Raw genomic sequence first — 24,833 nt, 5'->3', positions numbered from 1 at the left:
CAGCCTCTTAAAAATTTGCTTACATTTCTGGGACACTTCATTGAATGTTTGCAGTGAGGATGATGGGCCAAAGATCTGGCAAATGTCAAGGAGTTTCAAGTCAGACAAATCCCAGCTCCATAGTTTAACTATAGACCTGAGCATGTTACTAAGTAATTCTCCATTTCCTAATTTTTGAAAAAATAGAATAATTTGACCCCCTAATCATAGGGTTGTTGAACAGATTAAATGAGATATTACTTATCAGTCACTTAGCAGTTCATAGCTAGCCCAGGGTAGATATTCAATAAATAATGCTTCACTGGTGATATCTTCCTGTGAATGGAGATTGGGATGACCCAGAAATTTTCAGTGCTCTTCTTCCAACGCTCTCCTAACTGTGCTTTATTGTAATCCTAATGTGCGTCTGCAGTGAACACTCATCAGGAGCCTGTGCACTAGACTAGAAGCCTGGGGACATTATCTGATCTCTTCCTCCAATGCTTGTCCACTGCTGTGTGCAGGATGGGGTGGGGGGAAGGTACAGGGTTTTTTGTTTTCTTTTTTGTTGGGGAGAACCAATGCTCTTGGGGAAGGGGATGGTTACTAAAGGGGAAACCGGGCCTATGAGTTATAGCAGCCTCCATTCCAAAGTTTCTTAACCTTAGTAGGCTAGGAAGAGTCAAGACCGGCCATGATGACAGGTAGGACCTGTGTTCCAGGGAGTCCCTTGGACATATTACTTAACATCAGAGAATCCCAGTTTGCTAACTCTGTAAAAGAAAAACAATTCTTTCTTGATAGAGCTGTTGGGACAACTGAATAAACAGTCTCGACAAAGGTAAAGTTCCAATTATTTCTGTCATCAACCATTTGTGCCTTTTATCGGGCAAGATGATCTCAGCTTAGGGGTGGGAGGAGGAAATGATTGTCTTTGTGCCTCGGATTTGGAAACCGCAGCACTTCCTATTCCTGCCAGTGACAAAGGCGGCGGAAAAGGCAACATGATGGAGAGGCCTCTTCAGTGCCGGGTCCCCGAAATCCCTGAACGCAGTGGGCTGCAGGGTGGCCCCCTCCTGGCAGTGACTCTTACAACCCTAGAGCAGCTCAGAGTACCACATAGCGGCCAAGCCTGGCGGGACGGGCGGAGGGCATTGTTTGAGGAGGTCACCTTGGAGACCAGTCGCGGAGTCCAGGGGGAGTGCGCGGGCAGCGGCTGGCAGAGGGAGACTTGGCAGGCAGACAGGCTGCTTGCCCCGTGCCCTCAGTGAATGAGCCGGAGGTCCAGGTGGCCCCCTGCGGAGCAGCCCTCCCCACCCTGGCCAGGCTATAGGTAAGGGAGCTCTTTCTGCAGTGCATAAGGACTGAAGGGGAAGAAAAGTGGTTGGAGAGGGAGCGCCCCAATATTAAGAAATGGCCTTGCTTGACCGGGATCTCTCCACTGCCTTTTTCCTCTTCCTTCCAACAAATAAGAAAACGTGACCCCAAATTTGGGAACTGGAGGTAGGTCCCGGCCTCCGGCCCCCACCCGCCTGCGTGCCGGGGCTTCCAGGGTGATGCACAACGCAGAGCTGCCCAGCGCCGTCACCTCTAGGAATCCAGGCAGCGCGAGTCCCAGGTGGTCTTCCCGTGTTGCGCTGCACCCCTGAGGACCTCCAACCCAGGTTCCAACTGGCGTCCTGCTGGGGAGGGCGCGGCCTGCCTGCGGGGCAGCCGGTAAATAACTAAGCGGGGCGAGGGCTTCCTCTGACTTTAGGGCGCAACGTGGCTGTGTGCTTGTCTCTACACATCCATAGACCCCTTGGCCTCCACGCACGGGAGCACCCGTACCTCATCCGCTGGGGCTCAGCCGCGCTCAGGACACACAGATGCTCAGGCGCACGCCCAGGGCACGCCCTTGCACTGAGGACGCTGGAATGTGCGGTGTGATCTTGGCCCTTCACACCCGCCTGTCCTGTTCCTGTCTAGCTCGGTGTTAGGGCTCTGAGATGCGCAGATTATGAAATAATTCAAGTGAACAACTGAATGTAGAGGTAGGCAGTGAGGACACTGGAGTCACAGGCCAAGTCTGGAAGTCCACTGCGTCCAGCTTTTAAATTAGCATCTGTGAGAAGGAGGTAGGTTTTCCAATAAATCACTTCATTGAAGTTAAGTCTGATTAGTCCTTTACAAAGTACATCGCTGTTGCGAAAAATGTCTTAGGGAAAGTCAGTTAGTTCATTTTAGTCTTTAAAGGTACAGCAGCAATAGCACATGTTAATTAGTAATCATTTACCAAAATTAAATATGGAGGTAAAGAAAATATTGGTTTCCAGTGTGGGCGTGGGATAGTAGCTCTTTTCTCAATTACTTTCTTCCTCTTCACCAGTTCAGCAGTTCTGCTTCAGTTTAATATCTGCTTGTGTGAATTAGTTATACTATTGCATACATAAAAGTTCTCAGAGGTCTAGTTCCAGAATATCAACACACACTATGTATTGCTCTTGAGGAAACCTCACTTGCCCATTCAAACAGGCTGGGGAAAGGATTTATGTACTATATTTGGGTAACTAAAAGGTTTTCAGATATTTCTTTTGCTATTTTACAAAACTTGTCTTCCAGAGTGTGAAGATGTCAGACTTCGCCAAGGACAAAGCTGCTCATTCGCTGAGGAAAAGGGGGAACGTGGTCTCTCCAGGTAGTCATGACTTCCACCGGAAGGAAGGTCCTGGGCCTGGGCGCGCCAGAGAGTGAGTGATGGGTGTCTAATGACTTAAATTCAATTATTGAATGAAGAGGTTCATGATATTCCTCTGGAGGATAAAAACATGTCCTTGGGGACATAAAAAGAGAAAATGGGCACATACAAGGTTCAGTTGCCCTTTGGGGGCCTTAAGAAAAAGAGGGAAACCTTAAGTGATAACGTTGATTCTTGTCATGTTTCACAGACTACCTGAAAAATCCTGTTCCCAAGAGAAACGCTGCATATAATGCACGCCAGCCACCCTTACAGGTCTCTCAAATTCCTCTCCACCCCATGTCACACAACTGCACCGTTTGTGCATTTTTACATCAATATATACATTTACAATATACTTACCATTATTTAGTACAAATTTCATACTGTATTTTCATGATCTTTCTTCACATCCTTTTAAATGGTTGTATAATCTTTAGTGAATTTAAAATTCTGGATTAATTAGCCGTTCTCAAATTACTGGGCTTTTTTTTCTTTTTCACAATACAATATCTTCCTGCTTGGTTATTTCTCAACAGTATAATTAGTGGGTCAAAGGATAATAAGCACTTTTTTTTGTTCTTGCTACATATTGCATTTACTCTGCTAAAATGATGAACCAAAATTTTAATACTGTCATGCATTGCATTTTGACCACTGTTGGTAAGAAAACAAAACAAATTATCTCATGCAGCAGTTGATAACTTATATAATAGACTTTCCTTCTGAACAGACTCCACAGGGTCAAAGGATGTGGTCTATTAATCCCCATGGTTGGAAAGTGGGAGCTGATGTGCTTGCAAAACAGAGACCAGAAGAACTGAAATAATTGGAATTCTTAAACCAAAACCTTTCTATTCTCAGCATCTATTAGGGCACTTAAAACTCCACCTTCAGCCTGGAAGTTTGTAGATTACATGTACCATCTCCCTCATGTTCAAATGAAAACTGAATATAAAGGAAGAGCGGTCCTGGCATATGTCAGAAATAGAGGTGGGAGAATAGTTAACTATTAGCTTTTGATCTGATCCTAAGCCATTCTGACTGCTGTCTACAATATTAAAGTAAACAAACTCTTTTTTTAATACTAGGGATTGAACCCAAGGGTGCTTTACCACTAAGTTATATCTCAAACCCCTCCCCGCCTTTTTTTTTTTTTTTTTTTTTTTTTTTTTTTTTTTTTTTTGAGACAGGGTCTCCCGAAGTTGCTCAGGTTGACCTCAAACTTGATATCCTCCTACCTCAGCCTCCTGAGTTACTGGGATTATAGTCTGGTGCCTCTGTGCCCAACTAAACAAAGTTTAAAATTTTGTTTTAAAATAATTGTCCGCTTAAATTCAACTGAATTTTACCAAGAAACTATTCAAATAATCATCTACTATAATGTCCCCACAATTTTTTTAAAATGCCCCTCAATCAAAGACTAATCTAACATCCTTATTTGCATGGTTTTCATTTACCTCATTCATATCAAAACACATTAGAAAGTCATATAAATTCAGGGCTTGGTGAAGCTTAAAGAATTAAAGATCACTTTTTAACCCATTATTGATGAAGTATAAATACAAATTAAAAATTTTTTAAATGCAAAAATTATTTTCCTCAGCACATTGAATTTCTATCTAACAACTACTTTTTAAGTAGTGCTCACTTTGGTTTGGACTCTCAAACAAAACATTCCAAATGGATCTTCTACTTGCACTTTTTTACTCAAACAGCAAATGAACAGCTTCCAAGTCCCCTAAAAATGCAGACTGCTTAGGAAGCCATCATCCCAGTTCTTACTCATTCTATATTCTATCCCATGTCTGCTTCATTGTCTGGATTCAGTCAGTACAGCCGATTCTCCTTCATGATATGTCTTCAACTGCCAGAAAAATTCTGGACGCTCAGTGGCTATCAAATGCAGGTATCTTTTGAAATGACAATGCTTTCCAATGCCTTATGGAAAAGCATTTAATTTGAAAATTATTTCAAGACAATTGTTTGAAAATGTAAATATCAATAGCATAAAGCATATCCAGAGGACTTATTACACCATCTCATTGAAGTTCCCTCATTAATACTATTGGGTGGACATCATTCTTACTATTTTACTGTGAAATAACTGGGGCTTATAAGACTAGGATACAGTCCAAAACATGAGTATGGCATCTGAATCCACAGATGCCTGTCTATGCCCAAGACAGCATCTTCCCCAACATTCTGCAGCATCCTGTCCTCTGGCCACCCTCAGCAATCCCTCTACTGTCTGTGACCATTGTCCCATGCTGCTGCACCACTCCTTGCCTGGATTGCTCTTCTTACACTCTTCTGGCTTCCCTCTCCTCGTCCTTTAGATTTTAACTCCATCTCCACCCCTCCAAAAAGTTCTCTGATTACCCAACCATGACCACTGCCACCTCCAAACTGAGTTGGAGACTCTTCCTTTTTCTCCTGCTGTTTTCCTCTGTATTTGGAGATCTTCTTATCTGTTTCCTCTGATAGGTTGTGGATTTCTTGCCTTGGTAGCAGTAATCACACTAAGAAGGAAGACAGAAAAGAACAGGTGGGCCTTCTGGCAGGCTGCTTCTTGGTTGTGGTGTAAGGAGCACAGAGTTAGCCCTTCCATCTTGGCTCTCTGTCCACCATCTTCTGAGGTTGTAACCAGTGCTTAACGTGATCCTGGGCACAAGGAACATCTGGAGTGCCTTCCAGTTGTGAAAGAAAGATTGAGTTTACATTTGACAAAATTATTGTTAAATGTTCTCTGGATTGGGTCTTTTTTGTTGAAGTTTCTGTTTTTATTATAATGTAATTTTTATGTTTCTTTAAAGAAAAGAAGAAACGTCTTAAATTGGAGCTCTTTAACCCAATATCCTGTTGGCACATCAGCGTGTTTCTTTCTATACCTATGTAGTTGTCACCAAACTGCATCTGAAAATTTGAATTCAGTTTTTCACTTCAATAATTTCTGATGGCAATAGCTGACATTCATTGAACCCTTACCATGGACCTCAGTTATGCCTTACAGAGGCTCTGTAACAGGGGTTGGCAAGCTACAGACAAGGATCGAGTATGGTTGGCCACCCGTTTTGGTATGGTCTCCTGACCAGGTTGAAGAAAAAAAAATAAAAATCAAAAGGAGAACAATATTCTGTGTCATGTGAAAATATAGAAAAGTCAGGTTTCAGTGTCTATAAGTAAAGCTTATCAGAACCGGGCCGTGTCTGCTTCCTCCTGTGCTCTCTGGCTGCCATCACACTGTAATGGCCAAGTCAAGCAGCTGGGACACAACCCATAGCGCTCCTTGGCAAAACCAAAAGTACTTACTATTTGGTCTTTTTGGCCGTTTGCCAGCTCCTGCTCTATAAAGATAGCTGTTACTCTCATCCCCATTTTACAAATGAACACAAGTTTAGAGAGTTCAAGACTCTAAAGCTATAGAATTATCAAGTAGTAAAAAGGCTTGTGTTTATTAGTCAAGTATTTTTACCCACGGAAGTTTGGCAATGCATGTGTAATTTGCATTAATGATACTATTCCATTTATTCATCATAACCTTCTGTCTCCCATTCCCAGGTCAAAGCAGGTACTTCCAATGGTATCTTTCTTGCTGGGAGCTCAGCCTTGGCAGACATGGAACAGAGGTGCTCTCTGATGTTCTTAAAATAGAAACAGAAGCTGTGAGGTCAAGTTTCTTCCCAGGATAATGTGACATGATATCCAGTTTTACTTTCTCTGAGACCTATAGTCCCTCTAGAGGGTCAGAGTGAAGAGTGGGGGCTGAAGAATCTGACTTTTACCTCAAACCAAAGTAACAGTGACATTGTGTAACCAGAACTTTCTGTGTGGATCCCACCCCTCTCCCCTTGAATCTACTGAGGGCCACACTCTATACTTTTTCATATGCTTATTCAGGGTTTAGTGAGCTTCTACCTTGTGCTAATTATTGTGCCACTTGTTAGGCATATAAAAATATATAACTATCTATAGGGTTCCAACTGAGAAAAATTTATCTTTCCAGTGAATCATGAGCCACCTGGTAACTCTTTTTCATAGTAGGCTAGGTCTTTCCAGTAAAAGTGACCAAATTGGAAAGGATTGGATCCTTGATTCATTACTTCATTTGAAACATTTATGAACCACACAGAAACAATCTCTGTTCTCAAGGAGTTCATAATCTGATGGGAAAGACAGTGAATGAATAATCTTAAATGTGATGAGTTTGTTCTGTGATTCTAACCTACACTACTGTGAGCTGCTTTGGGGCAAATAAAAATGGTGTTTCCAGGCTAGAGATTAGATGATCAGAGCTAGGGACTGAGTTATATTTCCAGCTACATCAAACTAATGCCCCATCAAGATCTGGTTGAGATACAGCTCCCCCCTCACAGAGAGAGAAGCTTGGAGAAATGGAAATGGCCATGTTTCCATATCCAACCACAACAATAGCTAGTATTGCACTTTATAGGCTATTAAGCCATTTTACATACAATATCCATGTACGTCTTATGAAAGCCTATGAGTTAAATGGAGGAGATATTTATATTACCCTCCACTTATTTTTGTAAATGGGGAAATAATGGATTTTTTTGATCGATCGCACTGGGAGAAAATATGGAGGAGAAGCTACAAAACTAACAGAGGAAAGCCTAGGATAATCTGTCGTGTTCTAGGGATAAGTAAAGTTATCTTCAATAGGATCCCACGTGCAAAATTAAGCCATAAAGCAAAAAGGTGTCTGAAAAATATAACTTCAATGAAATGTAGCATTTCATTGAAGGATATAATAGATACAATTAATAGAATGTAGAAGATATATGTTTAAAAATCTTACATGTAAACAGTAAAAAAGGACATCAGTTTTATCCAAAGGAGATAATGGTTTTCAGAACCAAAGCCTAAAAAGCTAAGCAGAATCTGAAAAGATAACCAAGCACACTTGAAACCAGTAAAATATCAATTAGAACTAGATACCATTTTGCACCTATTCAAATGGCAAAGCATAAGAAAGGAAACTAATACCAAATATCCGCAAGGAAAGTGAGAATAAAAGTGATCTATCTATTCAGTAAAAACACCAGTTTTAAAAATTCAGCTCTCTGTGTGTTCCATATTGGCTCTGCTTCCTGGAAGCAAAAGTCGGTTTTCACAATGGCTCACAAATCCCACTGTGGTCTGGATAACTGACCCCACTGTAACTCATCCTCTTTCAGCTCCCACTGCTCTGACCTCTGAACACTCAACCCCAAGTTCAACACCATTGCACGTGCTGTTCTCTGCCCATGGAATACTTTTCCTGCATCCATCCACATGGTTCACTTCCTTTGAGTCTTTGCCCATGGAGACTTAGCCTGACCACCTGGTTTAAAACTGCACTCTGGCCAGGAGCAGTGGCACACGCCTATAATCACAGTAGCTCGGGAGGCTGAGGCATGAGGATCATGACTCATGAGTCAGCCTCAGCAACTTAGTGAGGCCCTAAGCAACTTAGTGAGACCTTGTCTCAAAATTTAAAAAAAAATTTTTTTAAAGCCTGGGAATGCGGCTCAGTGGTTAAGCACCCCTGGGTTCAATCCCTAGGCAGGAAGACTGCACTCAGCCCCCTCTCCCTCACCCACTTCCAAACTCCTGTACCCTGATCTACTTTTCCTTGTACAGTTATCTACTCATAACATATATTTTAATTATTTAGTATTTTACTGTCTACTGTCTGTCTTTCCTCATTTTAAGTTCTATGAGGGCAGAGAACTTACATTATTCCAGTACTATATCCCAAAGTCCCAGAATAATGTTTGGCACATAATGGACCCTCAATAAAAGTTTTTTGATCATCAAGTGAATAATTATTGCATTATGTTAATTCCTGAACAGGCAAGTTCTATTGCTCGCAGAAAATTCAGATTCAAAGGTCCGTGTACATATGAAGTCCAGGGTGACTGGTTCTTTTATCTTGTAGGTATAAGATATATTTATAGCAAATAGAAAACTGCTTGTTCAAATGTTTCATACAAGATACATTTTTACCTCTTTACTGAACAGTACATCATACATCTATTCAAAAGAAAAAGAACCATTTCATCTGTGTTGGAAATCTGTTACGATGAGCCTCGCCCCTTCTTGATGACCCCACAGTGAGACCTCAACCTTGGTCCCCACACTCCCAGCATCACCTCTCTGATGATTGCTGAGCATAATGTGACTTTAAACTTGTGTGCTCATTCAGGAGCTTCAGCAGCAGTTTCCTCAGCTATCCTTGACCATTGCCTCACTAATAATGTGAGTAAAACACCCCAAAACTATACAAAAATTCAGCAAACTTACTAAACTCCCAAGAAAGGGATTTTTCTATGCATATTTTATCTTATATTCTACATCACATTTTTTGGAAATGAGGTCTAATTCTTCTTGCATTACCATTCACTCCCACTTTGCCTAATACATTGTGGGCAATAAATACTTCTTGAATGAATAAAAAAAATCAAAACAACAAAAGTATAAATTAGCACCTGGTCTTTTTCTCTGTGCACTCTGACATCTCTCCACTGGGGGGCAGCACATGACCCTAGCAATAATCCCCATCCACCAGCCCCTCCCCTCTGTAAAAGGCTCACTTCAATGATAGCACCGAGATACTTCTGATATTTAGTCACCTCTTACTCCAGCTTCAAAACGTCAAAATAAACAATAATGTATTATAGGTTTTTCTTAAAAATAAATAAAAGCGAGGAAAAGGATTTTTAAAGTTTTCATCACAAGTAAATGATCAATGTTTGAGAAGGTAGATATGATTACCCTGATTTGAACATTAGACAATGTGAACATGTATCAAAACATCATGTAATACTCAAATATGTACAGTTTTATGTGTCAGTTAAACAAATAAGTAAATGTTGAAAAATCTAGATAATGATGTCAGTGGAAATGTCTCAAAATGAGCTCTCAATAAGAATAGATGCAGAGCTGGGGTTGTGGCTCAGTGGTGGAGCCCTTTTTAGCACATGTGAGGCACTGGGTTCAATCTCCAGCACCACATAAAAATAAACAAATAAAATAAAGGTATTCTGTCCATATACAACTACAAAAAAATTTTTTTAAAGAATAGATGCTATGGTGGCTGGTGATATTTAATGGAAGTTATTGTTACTGTCTCCAACAGTCATAACAATAAAACATGCCTTGTATTCTATGTACTTCAAGGATGGGTCAGTAAGAATATTTGTAACATGTTTTTTAATTAAATTTTTCATTTGTTCTAATTAGTTTTACATGACAGTAGAATGCATTTATACATTTTGATAAATCATACATAAATGAAGTATAATTTCTCATTTTTCTAATTGTGCATATTGTAGGATCACATCAGTCATGCAGTCATATATGTACATGATGTAATAATATCTGTTTCACTCTATTATCCTTCCTACCCCCATACCCCTTTCCCTCCCTTCACTCCCTTCTACCTAATATAAACTCTGTTCTTCCCTAGCACCCCTCCCCCACTTATTGTGAATTAGCATCCACATATCAGAGGAAACATTCAGCCTTTGGTTTTTTGGCTTTGGCTTATTTCACTTAGCATGATATCCTCCAACTATTTCCATTTACTGGTAAATGCCATAATTGCATTCTTCTTTAAAGCTGAGTAATATTCCATTGTGTATATGTACCACATTTTCTTTATCCATTCATCTGTTGAAAAGCACCTAGGTTGGTTCCATAGTTTAGGTATTGTGAGTTGAGCTGCTATAAACATTGATGTGGCTGTGTCACTGTAGTATGCTGATTTTAACTTCTTTGGGTATAAACAGAAGTGGGATAGCTGGGTCAAATGGTGGTTCCATTTCAAGTTTTCTGAGGAATCTCCATACTACTTTCCATAATGGTTGCACCATTTTGCATTCCCACCAGCAATGCAAGAGTGTACCTTTTCCCCCATATCCTCATCAACATTTATTGATTGCTTGTATTCTTGATTGGTTGCCATTCTAATTGGAGTGAGGTGAAATCTTAGAGTAGTTTTGATTTGCATTTCTCTAATTGCTAGAGATGTTGAACTTTTTTCATATATTTGTTGAGTGATTGCATATCTTCTTCTGTAAAGTGTTCAGTTCCTTAGGCTATTTATTATTTATTGAGAAGATAAATTTCATGAAAGAATAAATAAGCTTCACATTCTCTTCAATTATTTTTTTTCTTTGCCTCCTTGCTGTAAAAACCACAAAACACAACAATCGTGGATGTACATGGAGAGAAGAGAGCTAGTATCTGAAGGGCATTGAGCTAAATCCCATCCAAGAAGTGAGGTGATAGTCAAAGACAGCTGATGACATCTCTGTTGCAGTCCTGAATGGATGCACAGGTTCAAAGCCGCACTACTCTCTGTAATCATGAGAGGTTGGTATGAGATGTTTCCAATGTCAGTCAGCTACAATATAAGGGCTGAAGTTTGTTATTTTGTACAATAGTTCTTTCTCCATGAAAGCTAATTCTAACTGTTCTCATAGTAGCACATGCGTTTCCCAGTATTGAGTGAATTTTGTATCAAATTTATACATTTTGATATAAGATTTATATCAAAGTTATACATTGTTACTCTTCTCCTTGAAATAAATTAATTTGTTGGACATTCTCACCAGTTTATACCAGACTTTCAATGGTTCTGCTTTACTTTTTAAAAAATTTTTTTTCGTAGTTGTAGATGGACAGCATGCCTTTGTTTTATTTGCTTAATTTTATGTGGTGCTAAGGATCAAGCCCAGAGCCTCACACATGCTAGGCAAGCACTTCGCCACCAAGCTACACCCCCAGCTCCACTGCCTTACTCTTAATCTACCTTCTTCCTAAAATTTGACAACTCTCTTTGACAGTTTGGCCAAATGAAAAAAAAAATTCCATAAATAACAGCAATCTGACACAATATATACACAGCAAGAATATTTTTCACATTTAAAAAATAATATTGACTATAACATTTCCTTTGCAATGAGATTGTGTGTCTGGAAGGGTAATCATTACAAGTCTGATCATAGACAACTGAAATTCATCCACTCAACTTGCAATGTTGTAACAGATATCCAATAAATATATTTTACCACATATATATACACATATACCATTGATAATTGGAATTATAATTTACTTTTGGAGTACCTCATATTTATGTCGAAAGATTTCAAAGGGCTTGAGTGAAGCTATTTATTGGTAAAAAAATATATCCACATTTCCTAAGCCAGTGTTCTGAACTGATATTGCTAAATCCCCCAATTTTAAAATATAGGAACTGTTTCATTTCCAAAAATTTGCCACTCCCATATTCTAGTTGAATGTTACTTGCCTATATAGCAAGTATTTTTAATATTTTAACTTCTTTCTGTTGTCTTTTCTCAAGGACTAAATATCTTATATATATATTTTTTTTTTAATTCAGTGCATTTTTCTCTTTTTCTCTCTTCTTCTCCACCCCATCTCATTCTAATATGAGAACTATCAGATCTGGGTTTTCAAAAATACCATAAATAGGATGTGGGATGTAGCTCAGGGGGAGAGCAGTTGCCTAACATGTGCGGAGTTTTGATTTTAATCCCCAGTACTGCAAACACACACATACACTTATGGTTTTTTAAAGTAAGATTTTCTTACAATTTTTCATGAAGTCATAATCTTGGTGGGGACATGCGCAGCTTCACAAGGTACAGAAAGCAATTGACCAAATATGATAAAGGTTTCCAGGTTTCCATCTGAAACATTATCCCTCAAAACCTCATCTCCTCCACAAAATTAGCTTCCAGTTTCATATTCTATTGCTTGTACCATTGCAGTCAAAAGTGTCAAACTCTGCATCAATTAGAATTTGTCATTTATATCTAATGCTTCTTATAATTATTTATTTAAAAAACAAGCAGTAGTCTAAACAAAATAGGAATTCATTTTTCTCTTACATAAAAGAAGCCTGGGGCTGGGGCTGGGGCTGGGGCTCGGTGGCAGAGCGCTTGCCTGGCATGGCTGAGGCACTGGGTTCGATCCTTAGTGCCACACAGAAATGAACAAATAAAATAAAGGCATGCTGTCCATCTAAAACTACAAAAAGAAAAATTTTTTTTAAAAAAAGAAAGAAAAGAAACCTGGAGGGAGGCAGTTTAGGGACCTGGGCTTCTATCATTCTGATCTATATGACCCCGAGGTCACCTCAAGAACCAAGAAGCTGTTGAGCTCCTTCCATCATATCCATATTCCACTAACCAAGGAGGGCAAAACTAGGCTTCTGTTGGTTAAATTTACTTAGTTTTGCTTTGCTTTTGAGGAAGCTTTCTCTGAATTTCCACCTACCATTTCCATTTGTATCTCATTGGTTCATGAGTCGTGTAACTACATTAATGAAAAGAGACTAAGAATTTGCCTTTAATCTAGAGAGCAATATTCCCACAAACTTAGGGTTCTGTTCCCAAAGTAGGAGAGAACAACATTGGAAAGAAAATGGCAGTCACTGCCACATGATTCTAATTTTTTATGTTAGTGGACTATTGGAAACAACCCAAAAGGCCCAGTAAATAAATGGTTAATAAAATGCAGAATGTTCGTATGGTAAGTGCTGTCTTGATATTTAAAATATTGATGCATACTACTCTTTGTTGACATGGAAAGCTATCCTTGATGCAGTTGCAAGTGGAAAGATAAAATAAAACCACCAGCTCTGCTACAATCCCATTGTAAAATTTCATTTCTGAAAAGATGTTTTTAATGTTGATAGTGATTAGGTGACCACTGAGATTTGACATTTTTGTATAATTTTACTTTCTTTGTACTTTTCTGTGTGCTTTGAATTTTTTACAAGTATACACTGTTTATGTGGTTACTGTGGAAATAAAAAGGTACTGTATGAAATCATCTGCGATAATTCAAAAAAAGCCATTCTGTAAAATTTTCTATTTGCATGTTAATTTTTAATCAGTAGGATTTTTTGTTGCTGTTGTTTTGTTTTGTTTTTTGCGGGGTACTGTGGAGTGAAATCAGGGGTACTTGACCACTGAGCCACATCCCCAGCCCTCTTTTGTATTTTATTTAGGGACAGGGTCTCATTGAGTTGCTTAGTGCCTCACTGTTGCTGTGGCTGGCTTTGAACTAGTGACCCTCCTGCCTCAGCCTCCCACACTGCTGGGATTACAGATGTGTGCCACCAGGCCCACATCTAACCAGTAGGGTTTTAAAGCTTCCCTGATGACACCAATTTCATAGCGATGATGCTATAAAGTACTCTGATTTTTAATCTTCAGTAAGTCTGAATAAAGCAATAGTGAGGATTGTTTTGAAAAATCCTTATTTGCCTTTTTAGTCTTAGACTATTAACTCCAGCTAATTTGAGTTTTGTACCAATTCTGCTTCTCTGTGAATTTTTAGTATGGTATTTAGTAGAAAAGAAATAGGGTTTTTATCAAAACCATCTGAAGTTCACAAATGTAAATTTTAATTGCAGTAATTAATTATGCCAAGTAGTCATTGACCCTATTTTCATTCTGTCAGATTTAATCATATGTGAGACTTTGTCACTGGGAACTCAATAGGGCGTTAATGTTTGAAATCTAGGTCTGCCTTCCAACATGTGTGACTTGAAGCCCTTTGCCCCATTTTCTTTATCTCTGAAATGGATAGAATCATGACTCCTTTGCTTATGTTAAAGGATATTGTGAAGGTTTAAATATGAGGTAACTGATGGAAATGTTTTGCAAAGCTGAAAGTAGCAACTGCAATTCTCGGGTGCACTGGGTGATCTCAGAATAGAGGGGCTTGTGCAACATGGGGTTTTCTAAGCAGAAGCTTTTTCATCTTTGATACTGCCCACAACACCTGCAGTCACTAGATCTAAACAGGTTGCTTGCCACTTCAAAGGGCAGCAGAAAACTGAGGCAAACAGGTGTTATAAAAAAATAAGACAAAATCACTAATCCAGAAACCCACTATGGAGAAAAAAACAAGGTACCAGAATTTCCTGCATCCCTTTCTTGGACTGGGTGGGTAAACCTTAATTTATCCTGTAAGTTGTATTCTATTAAAGGATTTTTCAGATAAACTATCCATGTTTTCTTAAAATATCAATTTCCAAGAAGTTCTTTAATTCCAAAGAGCTGAGAATGAAGTATTTAGCTCCTCACAAAGGAAAAACCCCAAAGGGTTAAGAACAAATATCTCTTTCTCATTTAATTAAAGCAAAAAAAAAAAAAAAAAAAAAAAAAAAGCCTATTTAGAAAAGTGGTCACTCTGTACACACACACTACTATATCATCTCCTTTGAAATGACATCTGTCTCAACTTCCATGTTCGCAGGTGGAGGAAATTGGGGGTAGAGAGTTCTCAGGCTCATTAGTTACACAGTTGAATTTCATCTGCACCAAGTTGAATTAAGTAGTGCTGGAGGGACAGTGGGGGCTCCCCTTTGGTTGTGTCTCTTCTTTAGCACCTGGATAAGCTCATGTTGCCTTGGTAACCAAGCCCAAACTCTTTCTTAATGTTGAAAAGGGTGATTGATGCTTATTGACTTAGGATAGTTTGGGTGAATTGTGGTTTCTTTCACCAAATAGATGAGTTTCTCATTTTTCTTCTTTATACTAAAGAGATTTGGTAGGAACATATAATAGTGGGCTTTTTATAACACCCCATGTATACATAGATTTGTTTCCCAACATTTTAAGCTCCCTTATATATCACCAGTCCCATTTGTGAGCTTTGTCTACTTTGAGGAATGTTTTTGCATCTGTTAGAGATGCAATTGGCATTAGCTTTTGAAGCATGCACTCTGTCATCCTACAAATGTACAGCAACTCAGGAGTACTTTCTGGAGTGTCAGATCACCTGGGTAACTGCACCAGGATTCAACCACTACACTGAGACTTGCTCCAATTAACTTCTTTACATCTCAGTGTTTCTATCTCTAACATGTTTTAGACTTTAAATAGGTCACTGAGCTATTTATATAGGACTTACTTGAAATTTCCATAGAGAAAACTTTACCTCTGTAAACACATTAGCTTAAAGCAATAATATGTTTTTATTATTGTTATAATGATGGTGAAAGTGTGTTTTCTCTCTTGCTTTTAGCTCTATGAGTACCGTGTCTTATATGGATGAACCAAGCCAGCGTGACCAGGTCTCTCGCCTTGCAGTTCAGATGGAGAACACCTATCAGTTGGGTGTGTTACTTATCACTTACCCCTATTTTAAACTTATAATATGATGTTTGCTTAAAATGATATCTGATAGCTTGTCGTTGTCTTCAATCCTAGTGTAAGGACCTTAATTCATTGATTGATTTGATGCTGCCTTAATTTCTTCCTCTGCAAAATGGGAGCATCATTTATTGCCTACTTTTCTTTACCAGTGTTTCCTAAATACCACGCAACTCATTGGGAGGCATAGATGTGGGTAACACATGATTGAATTAAGAATTTCACCGGGTATTTCTGGATGGAGTTATTATATACATTTTACACACACACACACACACACACACACACACACACATGAGTTAAGTGAAAGAAATATGCATTGATGTTTTATCCAACAAAATCAACCAATGTTGTTGATGGGCGGAGGAAAAATCTTCAAGGCAGAAGCAAATAATTCGTGGTCCCCTGTTGACAGAGATGTTTATCTGTTACCACTGAGGTTTTGGGTCTTTGAAAACAAAGATCTTTGCACCTGCCCCTGTACTCCCAAGTGGAGCCCAGAGCAAATATCTTTTCCCATTCATGTTTCTTCATAGACCTGCTTGTTTTCTCTAAACGTGTACCTGCCCACTATTATCTGAATTTATGTGTAATTACTGGTGTATAGAAATTCCACAGAGACTTACCAAGGGGCAAAGAAGGCCCCATGAGCCAGGGTAGTTCCATCTGTGGCCAGTTAACCCCAAGAAAATTATAACCACCAGTGCATCCTCCTAGGCCCTATATCCTGTTTTCTACAGTAATTCCTAATACTGCATGTATTTCAGGGCGCCATGATTAGTCAGTGACTACGTTTCCACTAGCTAATATTGCTGCCATCAATACACTTTATACTCTTTCTGGTGACCATACCCAATTTTCCTTGGGGATGTTCCACCACCATTACCACTTTTGGTCCAAAAATTATGCTGTGGCTGACAGTGGCTTTATAGATGGAGCAGTAACTGATTCTGGGATGGCATGTAACCCTGGTCAATCCAATAAAAACTTCTGAGATTAAATTCAGGACATATTGTTTGAACTGTTGGAGAAGCAGATAAGTCCATGGAATCCAAACAAATGGAGGGTCTATGGCAGCTTCTACCATCATGGAACCTGAAACTGAGAGAGAACAGTTGAATCCTGATGCCATATTTAAATCCTAAATCCAGTTGGCTATCCTTAGACTTTTCAGTTTGGCAAGATAAGTTTGAGTCAGGATTTTTCCCCACTTGTAATCAAAACTTCTTAATCATTGGGCGCCTATACCCTTGAGCTATACATACTGAAAGGCTTTGAATCAGATTTCAAAAAGATAAGGCAGTTGAAATGTGAACTCCTGTGTTTCTTCTTTGTAAGTCTTTATTTTCATAACTTGTTTCTTTAAATAAGCAAACTAAATTGTCTTATCAGTTTTAGTACTGGGTGTTGAACCAAGTTAGAAAAATAATTTTAGAAAAAACTTAGTACAGATAAACTATTTCCATCTTTTCTTATGTCTGTGTGAGTTATTTCTCTATGATTAAAGTCTCTTTATGCTCAACAACCCACTTTTTCAAGCATTCAGCTACCATTTTAATCAAAACTGTATTTCCACTTCCTTTTGTTTCTGGATTTATTCTGCATGTGAAAGGTATTCTGTGAGGCTTTAGTAAAAATTTTTTCATATCTACACAATGTAATACTGGCTGGAAGAGTGAGGATGGAAATCAGTCAGTTACCAGCTCTGTTATGTTTAATTTTGCTGACATCACCTAAATACATCTTAAGTATATAGCATGTTTGTCCTCCCTTTGAGCAATCACAGTCATCAAAGTTGAGGTGCAACATGAGTGTAATGCATGAGAGTTGGAGGGGAAATGGAGAAAGGTATTTTTTTTTTTTTTTACAGTGAACACCATTTGTATTTTCTCACTAATTACTACAAGAAGAATACAGAAGAACATACAAGTTTGGGATCTGCTATATCTAAATTTCAATACTAGTTTTGATAGCTTCTAGGAAAATAATATTTGAACCAAGTGTTTAACATCCTTTTTTTTTTTTATTGTAAACAAATGGGATACATGTTGTTTCTCTGTTTGTACATGGAGTCAAGGCATACCATATGTGTAATCATAAATTTACATAGGGTAATGTTGTTTGATTCATTCTGTTATTTTTCCCTTCCCCCTACCCCTTCCACCCCTCTTTTCCCTCTATACAGTCCTTCCTTCCTCCATTCTTGCCACCCTCCTTAACCCTAACCCTAACCCTAACACTAACCCTAACGCTAACCCCTCCCACCCCCCATTATGTGTCATCATCCACTTATCAGCAAGATCATTCGTCCTTTGTTTTTTTGAGATTGGCTTATATCACTTAGTGTTTAACATCCTTGAATCTTAGTCTCTTCATCTGTAAATAAGGATAATATTCTATATAGGGACATTATGAGAATCGAATGAGTTAATGTATTTGAATCGCTTCTCCATTCATTTCTATTGCTCCTGAAAAGTGTCAGACTCTAGGAACAGATTTCTAAGAATAAAGGACTCCGATGACATTCAATATAGCTTCCTATTCATTATAGACTAAGATTTCCGTGTGAATTTTTCTGGAGTTATGATTAAAGTGGTGCCTGATTTTTTAAAAAAACATTGTTTACAAGCAGGAGATCAGATAAAAGCTTTCGTTAGTCATCTTTGTAGCGTGCTTGAGAATGAGAAGGCAAAATAGAAAGTAGATCCTAAATACTGAGAGGAGAGACAGAGATCACTTGAGCTCAGCTTTTGTGTGGTGCTCAGGTCCTGTCTCGGGTGTCAAAGTTTCTTGGGCAGAACCTGCCAATTTGTCAGCATTGACTCTATGCCACCCCATGGTCCTTCCCAACCCTGGGGGGTCTTCCTGTCTTCCTACTTACATCCTCTCCCATCCTGCTGCCTTCTAGGCAAGGCAAATCCTCTCCCACCACTTACTTCAGAGGGCAATAACCACAGTAACAGCAGAACACTAATAAAATAAATATCTAATGAGTGTTTCATTCTGTGGTACACACTGTTCTAAACACTGCAAATATTTAACTCATTTAATCCTAATGAAAATTAATATGTTGTAATTCTCATTACCTCAGTAATTCTCATTAATATGTTGTAATTCTCATTACCTTAATATCTATATTAAGTCATCTTAACTTTAGCTATCCTCTTTTACATCTATTTTTAAATATTTTTTTGGTCCCGATTCTTCACATTCTTGCCTTTTGATTTCTGAAACATTTTTCTCCTAAGGGGGAAAAAAGTTATCTAAAAAAAAAAAAAAAGAAGAAAAGCTTTGCCGTTCATACTAGTTGACTCTGGAAGTGGCTTCAGAGCAGCTTAATTTTCCCAATCTAAGCAATGGTTAATGCTGGATATATAGGGAAAGGCCACAAAGAAGTGAGAAAAGAAAATTTTATTACTATATTTCAAAATATTTTCAAAAAAAAAGCTTGTTACTGGGATTGGGAAAAAAAAAAAAAAAAAAAAAAAAAAAAAAAAAAAAAAAAAAAACCTAAGCTAAGCAAAGTAAGGAAAGGACATTGGTACAGCCAGACAGTGGGAATTACTCGGAACGGGGACTGAAGTGTCCCCCAGATTCTCTTTCCAGTGTCAACCTGTGTGCAGGTTTCCTTTCCACCATGAAAAACATGACCTTCAGCAGTCACTAAAATTTGTAGGTCTTCTGCTAAAGAAAGAGACTGACTCTTTTTTTCCTAGTTCCAGTTTAAAATAAGAGTCTGTAATTAGAAAGGACTCTAATTGGCCTGTCTGGGGGCAGTGTCTTCGGTGAGTCAATCACCCCACTCTGAACTTGAGCTTATGTGAGGTAAGAGGTCGATCGTACAGAGCCACATGAGTGGAGAAGGAAGAGCGTTAGTTCCCAGAAGGGAAGATTCTGATCCCAGATGGAAGAGAGGAGCATTAGGCAGACAAAACACCTATGCTAAAGGAATTTGCCATTTTCTAAAGGGAATCATGCATATAAGTAGATAGGATGCCAGGCAGAGCTAAGTTCCAAGTGAATGACAACGGCCAAGTACGGAATGTGTGATGGGAATGCTTGGTAGGAAGGAGTAAGAAGAGAATCTGATCTAAAGAACATACTATATTTAATTTAGTCTAAGCTGGTGGTATCATTTTAAAATTTCTTCAACAGAAAGAGAGAGATCACCTTCAAATTTGGCTTCATTTTATAAGATTATGCAAATGGAAATCTTCTGTAAGATCCACAGGAAAGTGACACAGAACTGTAAGAACCAGTAGTTTACAGGGGTACTTAAATGTGTTGCTCTACCTCTAACCCCAAGCAGCAGGAGTAAGTCATTCATAGACAGATAATCTCACATTTGTTCCACAGAAGAAAGAGGTCTGCTGAATAAATATTTTGGTTAGTCATCAGAGTCATTGTATCACGTGTCTGCTTTACGTGTCTAGACTCACTCCCCACCATGATTTAAATTGAAGTGAGCAATTTCTATATTATTAAAGTGAAAATACTATTTTTGGATTCTCAGGAGAATGACCTAACGGGACTGTGGTCACAGACTCTACCCCTCTGTTAAGTTCAGCCTAAGATACAGCAGGAAAAGAGGACTGTGCATCCTGAGAACTCACTTCCCTGGATCCCCACCTGTGGGCTCATCTCAGCCAAGGGACACTAACTACTCACAAGGGAGCCATTTCCACACAACTCTTCTGGGTTTAAGTAAGAGCTCCCTTCCCAGATTCCTCCAGCCAGGGATGGGGTGAGGGTAACATCCTCACTTCCACTGGCCACGGGGGACTGCACTGTCCCTTGTGATTTCCTCCAACCCAGTTAGAACCTTGATTAAATCACCCTGGATTTTCCTAACTTAAGTTTGTCATGTTTACTTAAGCCCTCATGGATACAGTCATTTAAAATAAAGTTATTAATAGATACTGATGACTATTAAAAGAGAATTGGATATGATTCCCAAACTCATTCCTTCATCTTTATCAATTCAGCAGTTGATTCAGAGTGTAGATGTCAAGTCCTGGCTCAGCTGCCACATCATATAATAACCTGAACAGATGAACAGAAGGGTCATAAGGCTAATATTCCAGAGGTGCAGGATAAAGCAGATTCTTATGAAATTACAATCTGAATGTGAACTAAACGTGATTGAAAATATAAACTCTAGTACTAGACAAACCTGGATGTCCATCCCAGCTCCGCCACTGTGTGATTCTGGGCAGGTTGCTGAAATGCACTTCACCCTGTGTATTGGAGGTAACAGTGAGCGACACCTCAGAGATGTATGAACAATTATATAAACAAAAGTTAAGTGCTTCTGACAGTGCTTGAAACATAGAAAACAATCAGCAAAAAAGTAGCCATTATTTTTGCAATGACTATTATCTATAAAAATGTTGAATTCTATTTAAATTCAGAAATCATACATTAAATATTTCTTACACGCTTAGCACTGAATTAGACTGAGAAGGATAAAATCCAATCTTGCTTACCATTTCACTGGAGAGAAACTCGGGTTCGCCTTAGCTATTTTTAAGTGGATTAGGAGCCAGTATACTGGTAGCAGGGACCAGTGTGTGGAAATTACGGAGACCTGAAGGGTGATTTGTACCTGAGGGGAGGTTGAAGGCCAACTGAAGAAGACATCTGAGCTGGACTTGAAACACGAGTGGATATTTCTCAGATGCACGGATGGGGAATAGTGCTCCATTTGAAAGTAAGTACAAGAGAAAAAGACACATGAGCATCCTTAAAGAGACAGGTGGGCTCCATGAGCTGGAGTAGCATGTGCATGGGAGCCGTGGCAGAGGAAGAAAAGACAGGTTGGTTTGGAGCCAAACCCTAGCACTTGTCAAGGGGAGTGTCACTGCAGGGTCCAGGGTTTCAAGCAATTGTTCTCGTTGCAATGTGGTAGGTAAATTGGAGGGGGATGTCAGAGCTGGGAAGCCAACTGGAAACAGGTAGAGACTGAAGTAAGCCACCAGCATGGGAACTGGGAAGAAAGAGACTTGTGAAGTCAAACGCACAGTATTAATCACACTTTGTAGGTAGTCTGATGAATACCTAATCCTGTTGTCTTCTTTTCTTCTCCCAGAAAACCTAACTGCACACCTAATTAAGACCTCTTTCTTCCTTAAATAGAGGCCACCAGACTACTAAAGGCCTCTCCATGTTTTGGTGTTCTTTGATTAGCCTATGGGGCAGGAGGATATGATTTGAAATTACTTCTTACAAAGAACTTCCATGTGTATTTTCAGGTCCTACCAAACATTTTCCTGTGGTCACTGTTAATCATATCTTGAAAGATGTGTTAACTAACTATCTACAAGAAGAAGAATATGAACCAGAGCTCTGCAGACAGATGACTAAAACAATTTCTGAGGTACACGTGTGATTCGCCCAAGGGTTAGCTCTAACTACAATATTTGCTGAAAATACAACACACCTTCTGCTTTTAATGGAGAGAATTCACCTTCAGTATCAGTTAAAAAAATTTATTATTTTATGAAAATATTTAATAGGTCATATGCCACATACGTGTTATATAACAAACATTTGTCTAAAACAATCATGTATATCATTTACGTGTATTTTGAACAAAATACAATCATGTACATCATTTACATGTATTTCGAACAAAAATAAGTAAAGCTGCTCCACTTTTAAAATTTTTATTGTAAAAGATAGTATTTTAGTCATCATTTTCTCTTCACTATGGCAACTTTTTTGAGTGCCATTAAATATAGACCATGGATCTTTAAATCCAGTTCTAGTTTTATCAACTAAAGTGCTGGCACTTTAGCATGGCTTTCTCTGCTTTGTGTTTTCAGTGAACTCTTTAATAAACATTTGTGACTACTCAAGTGCAAGAGATTGCAGATAATGGGTCCTCAGTCAGACCAGCAAGACAGTGTGAGTCTAGTTACACTAGCCTAGTGCTAACACTCTTGAAGGGACGCCACCTTAATTTAGGTTTTAAAGAACACAGCAATCCACTAAACTCTGTGCTCTGGTTGAGTTTTTCCATGTGCCTATAAAACGTAGATTTATTGCTGATGTTAAAATTTGGCCCCTGAACATCTGTCCCATCTCGTGAGGACAGTACTTGAAGGAAGTCATAGCTTCCATTCGGCAACCACTATGGAAAGCATCTGACAGTGCATCACAATGTTTTCTTAAATCCACTATGTTTATAACAAAGGTTGAGCTTTTTGAGTTGCAATGTGGCTAAATGAGGAACTCCTACTTTTTTTTAAATTCTAGGTTATAAAAGCCCGGGTCAAGGAACTGATGATTCCACGGTATAAACTAATTGTGATTATTCACATTGGACAACTGAACGGTCAGAGCATACTTATTGGAAGCAGATGCCTCTGGGATCCTAAAAGTGATACAGTTTCATCCTATGTTTTCAGAAATTCTTCTCTCTTTGCTCTTGCAAATGTCTATGCAGTTTACTTTGAGTGATTGAGCGACTCCGGAGGCTGAGGCAGGAGGATCACAAGTTCAAAGCCAGCCTCAGCAATGGCGAGGTGCTAAGTAACTTAGTGAGACCCTGTCTCTAAATAAAATATAAAAAAGGGCTGAGGATGTGGCTCAGTGGTTAAGTTTCCCTGAGTTCAATCCCCTGTACAAAAAAAAAAAAAAAAAAGAAAGAAAGAAAGAAAGAAAAAATGAGAAACGTAGTTTTTTCCTTTTAAAACCATGAACACGCTGTATATATGTACACAAAAACTGTTACTGTCAAAATTTTTAAGAAAGACTAACGTTTCAAACAACTGGAAACTTTTGGACCTTTTCATATTGTAGGGATCTGGGTTAGGGAGGGTGTATGAGAGCCTTGTTTATCCACAGCAGAAACTAAGTCTTGGTTCTCCTGGATTGTTTTTCAATAAACATAAATTCTTATTAAATAAAACTTTTGGTAGTAATTATTTTAATTATCCTTTTAGTTAGAGAGTTAGAATTTCCTGCAATCCTTTTTGATGAAGAGAAGTTTTGGCAATATATGGCTATGTATCCTGGCCAATAGAAGACAGTGGAATAGTCAACATGGTATACACAAATGATAAATGTTAATATGCCTCAGTGCCGCATATAAAAGAATACCAGTTTTCATTTTGCACTTAATAAATTGAGCAGCATTCATTAACTGCAATTATTGTTACATGTACCTGACAGTTGAAACTGCTGAGGTAGAATTAATGACTTCATAACAATTACCATAGTCCCATGGGGCCACAAGCTAAAACTAGAAGCTCTTGTGGGCTGCTGGCACTTTACAAAATTGTGGGAGAACTGAACACTGGCTCTTCGATAATGGAAACTATAACTGAACAAAGGCTTTTTAGGACACTGAAGTAGACATTATATTAAATATACATGATGCTTAATAGTAAATGTATCTGTAACACATAAAATCACATATTGGAAAGAGACACTACTTTTAAATATACACTGCCTCAAGTGCCTCTGGATAGGTTTTCCCTGGCTAATGAAATTTTACACAAAATGTAAAGCTGGCAGCTTAACAAATAAAACATGTATTCTTACTATTTTGTTCCTATGAATTTAATACTAAAGTGACCCAGTGTGGTTTTGAATGGATGGGCATTAAAATTTACGGGGCTGAAATGGCTTATTATTCTGCTGGTTAATGTATCTTGTACCATGGATCATTTATTTTTATGAAGCTTTCAGGCCTTTGTGTGCATGTAAAACGATGCGGTGTTGTTGTTCCTGGATGGTAAGTCGACTGCCTAGAGGACATTTGTTAAAGGTCAAAGACAAATCATTCACATATGGAGGAAATTAGCAATGTTATAGTCTTAAGGAAAAAATGATGTGTAATTCATATCACGAAGAATTTAACAAATGGAAAAACCATTGCTCTATAGTTTTAAATGTGTGGGTGTCTTATTTTTCCCTAAAATGTAGTAAAA

General features: G+C 38.6%; 1 protein-coding gene across 2 annotated transcripts; it reads left to right on the top strand.

The window, feature by feature from the left end:
* Window positions 1-1,099: 1,099 nt before the first annotated feature.
* Window positions 1,100-23,444, top strand: Dynlt5 (dynein light chain Tctex-type family member 5). Of its 2 annotated transcripts, none has more exons than XM_047539772.1 (5): window positions 1,100-1,312; window positions 2,581-2,708; window positions 15,770-15,861; window positions 22,149-22,273; window positions 23,155-23,444. In XM_047539772.1, exons 2-5 carry the CDS (start codon window positions 2,590-2,592, stop codon window positions 23,356-23,358), a joined length of 540 nt encoding a protein of 179 aa, XP_047395728.1. In that variant the 5' UTR covers window positions 1,100-1,312; window positions 2,581-2,589; the 3' UTR covers window positions 23,359-23,444. The 2 variants fall into 2 exon arrangements, with proteins under 2 accessions (XP_047395728.1, XP_047395737.1); XM_047539781.1 differs by lacking the exon at window positions 1,100-1,312 and adding an exon at window positions 2,038-2,096.
* Window positions 23,445-24,833: the final 1,389 nt, after the last annotated feature.

This window comes from Sciurus carolinensis, chromosome 1 (assembly GCF_902686445.1).
Source record: "Sciurus carolinensis chromosome 1, mSciCar1.2, whole genome shotgun sequence".
NCBI lineage: Eukaryota > Metazoa > Chordata > Mammalia > Rodentia > Sciuridae > Sciurus > Sciurus carolinensis.
This window is presented reverse-complemented; position numbering and strand designations above follow the sequence as displayed.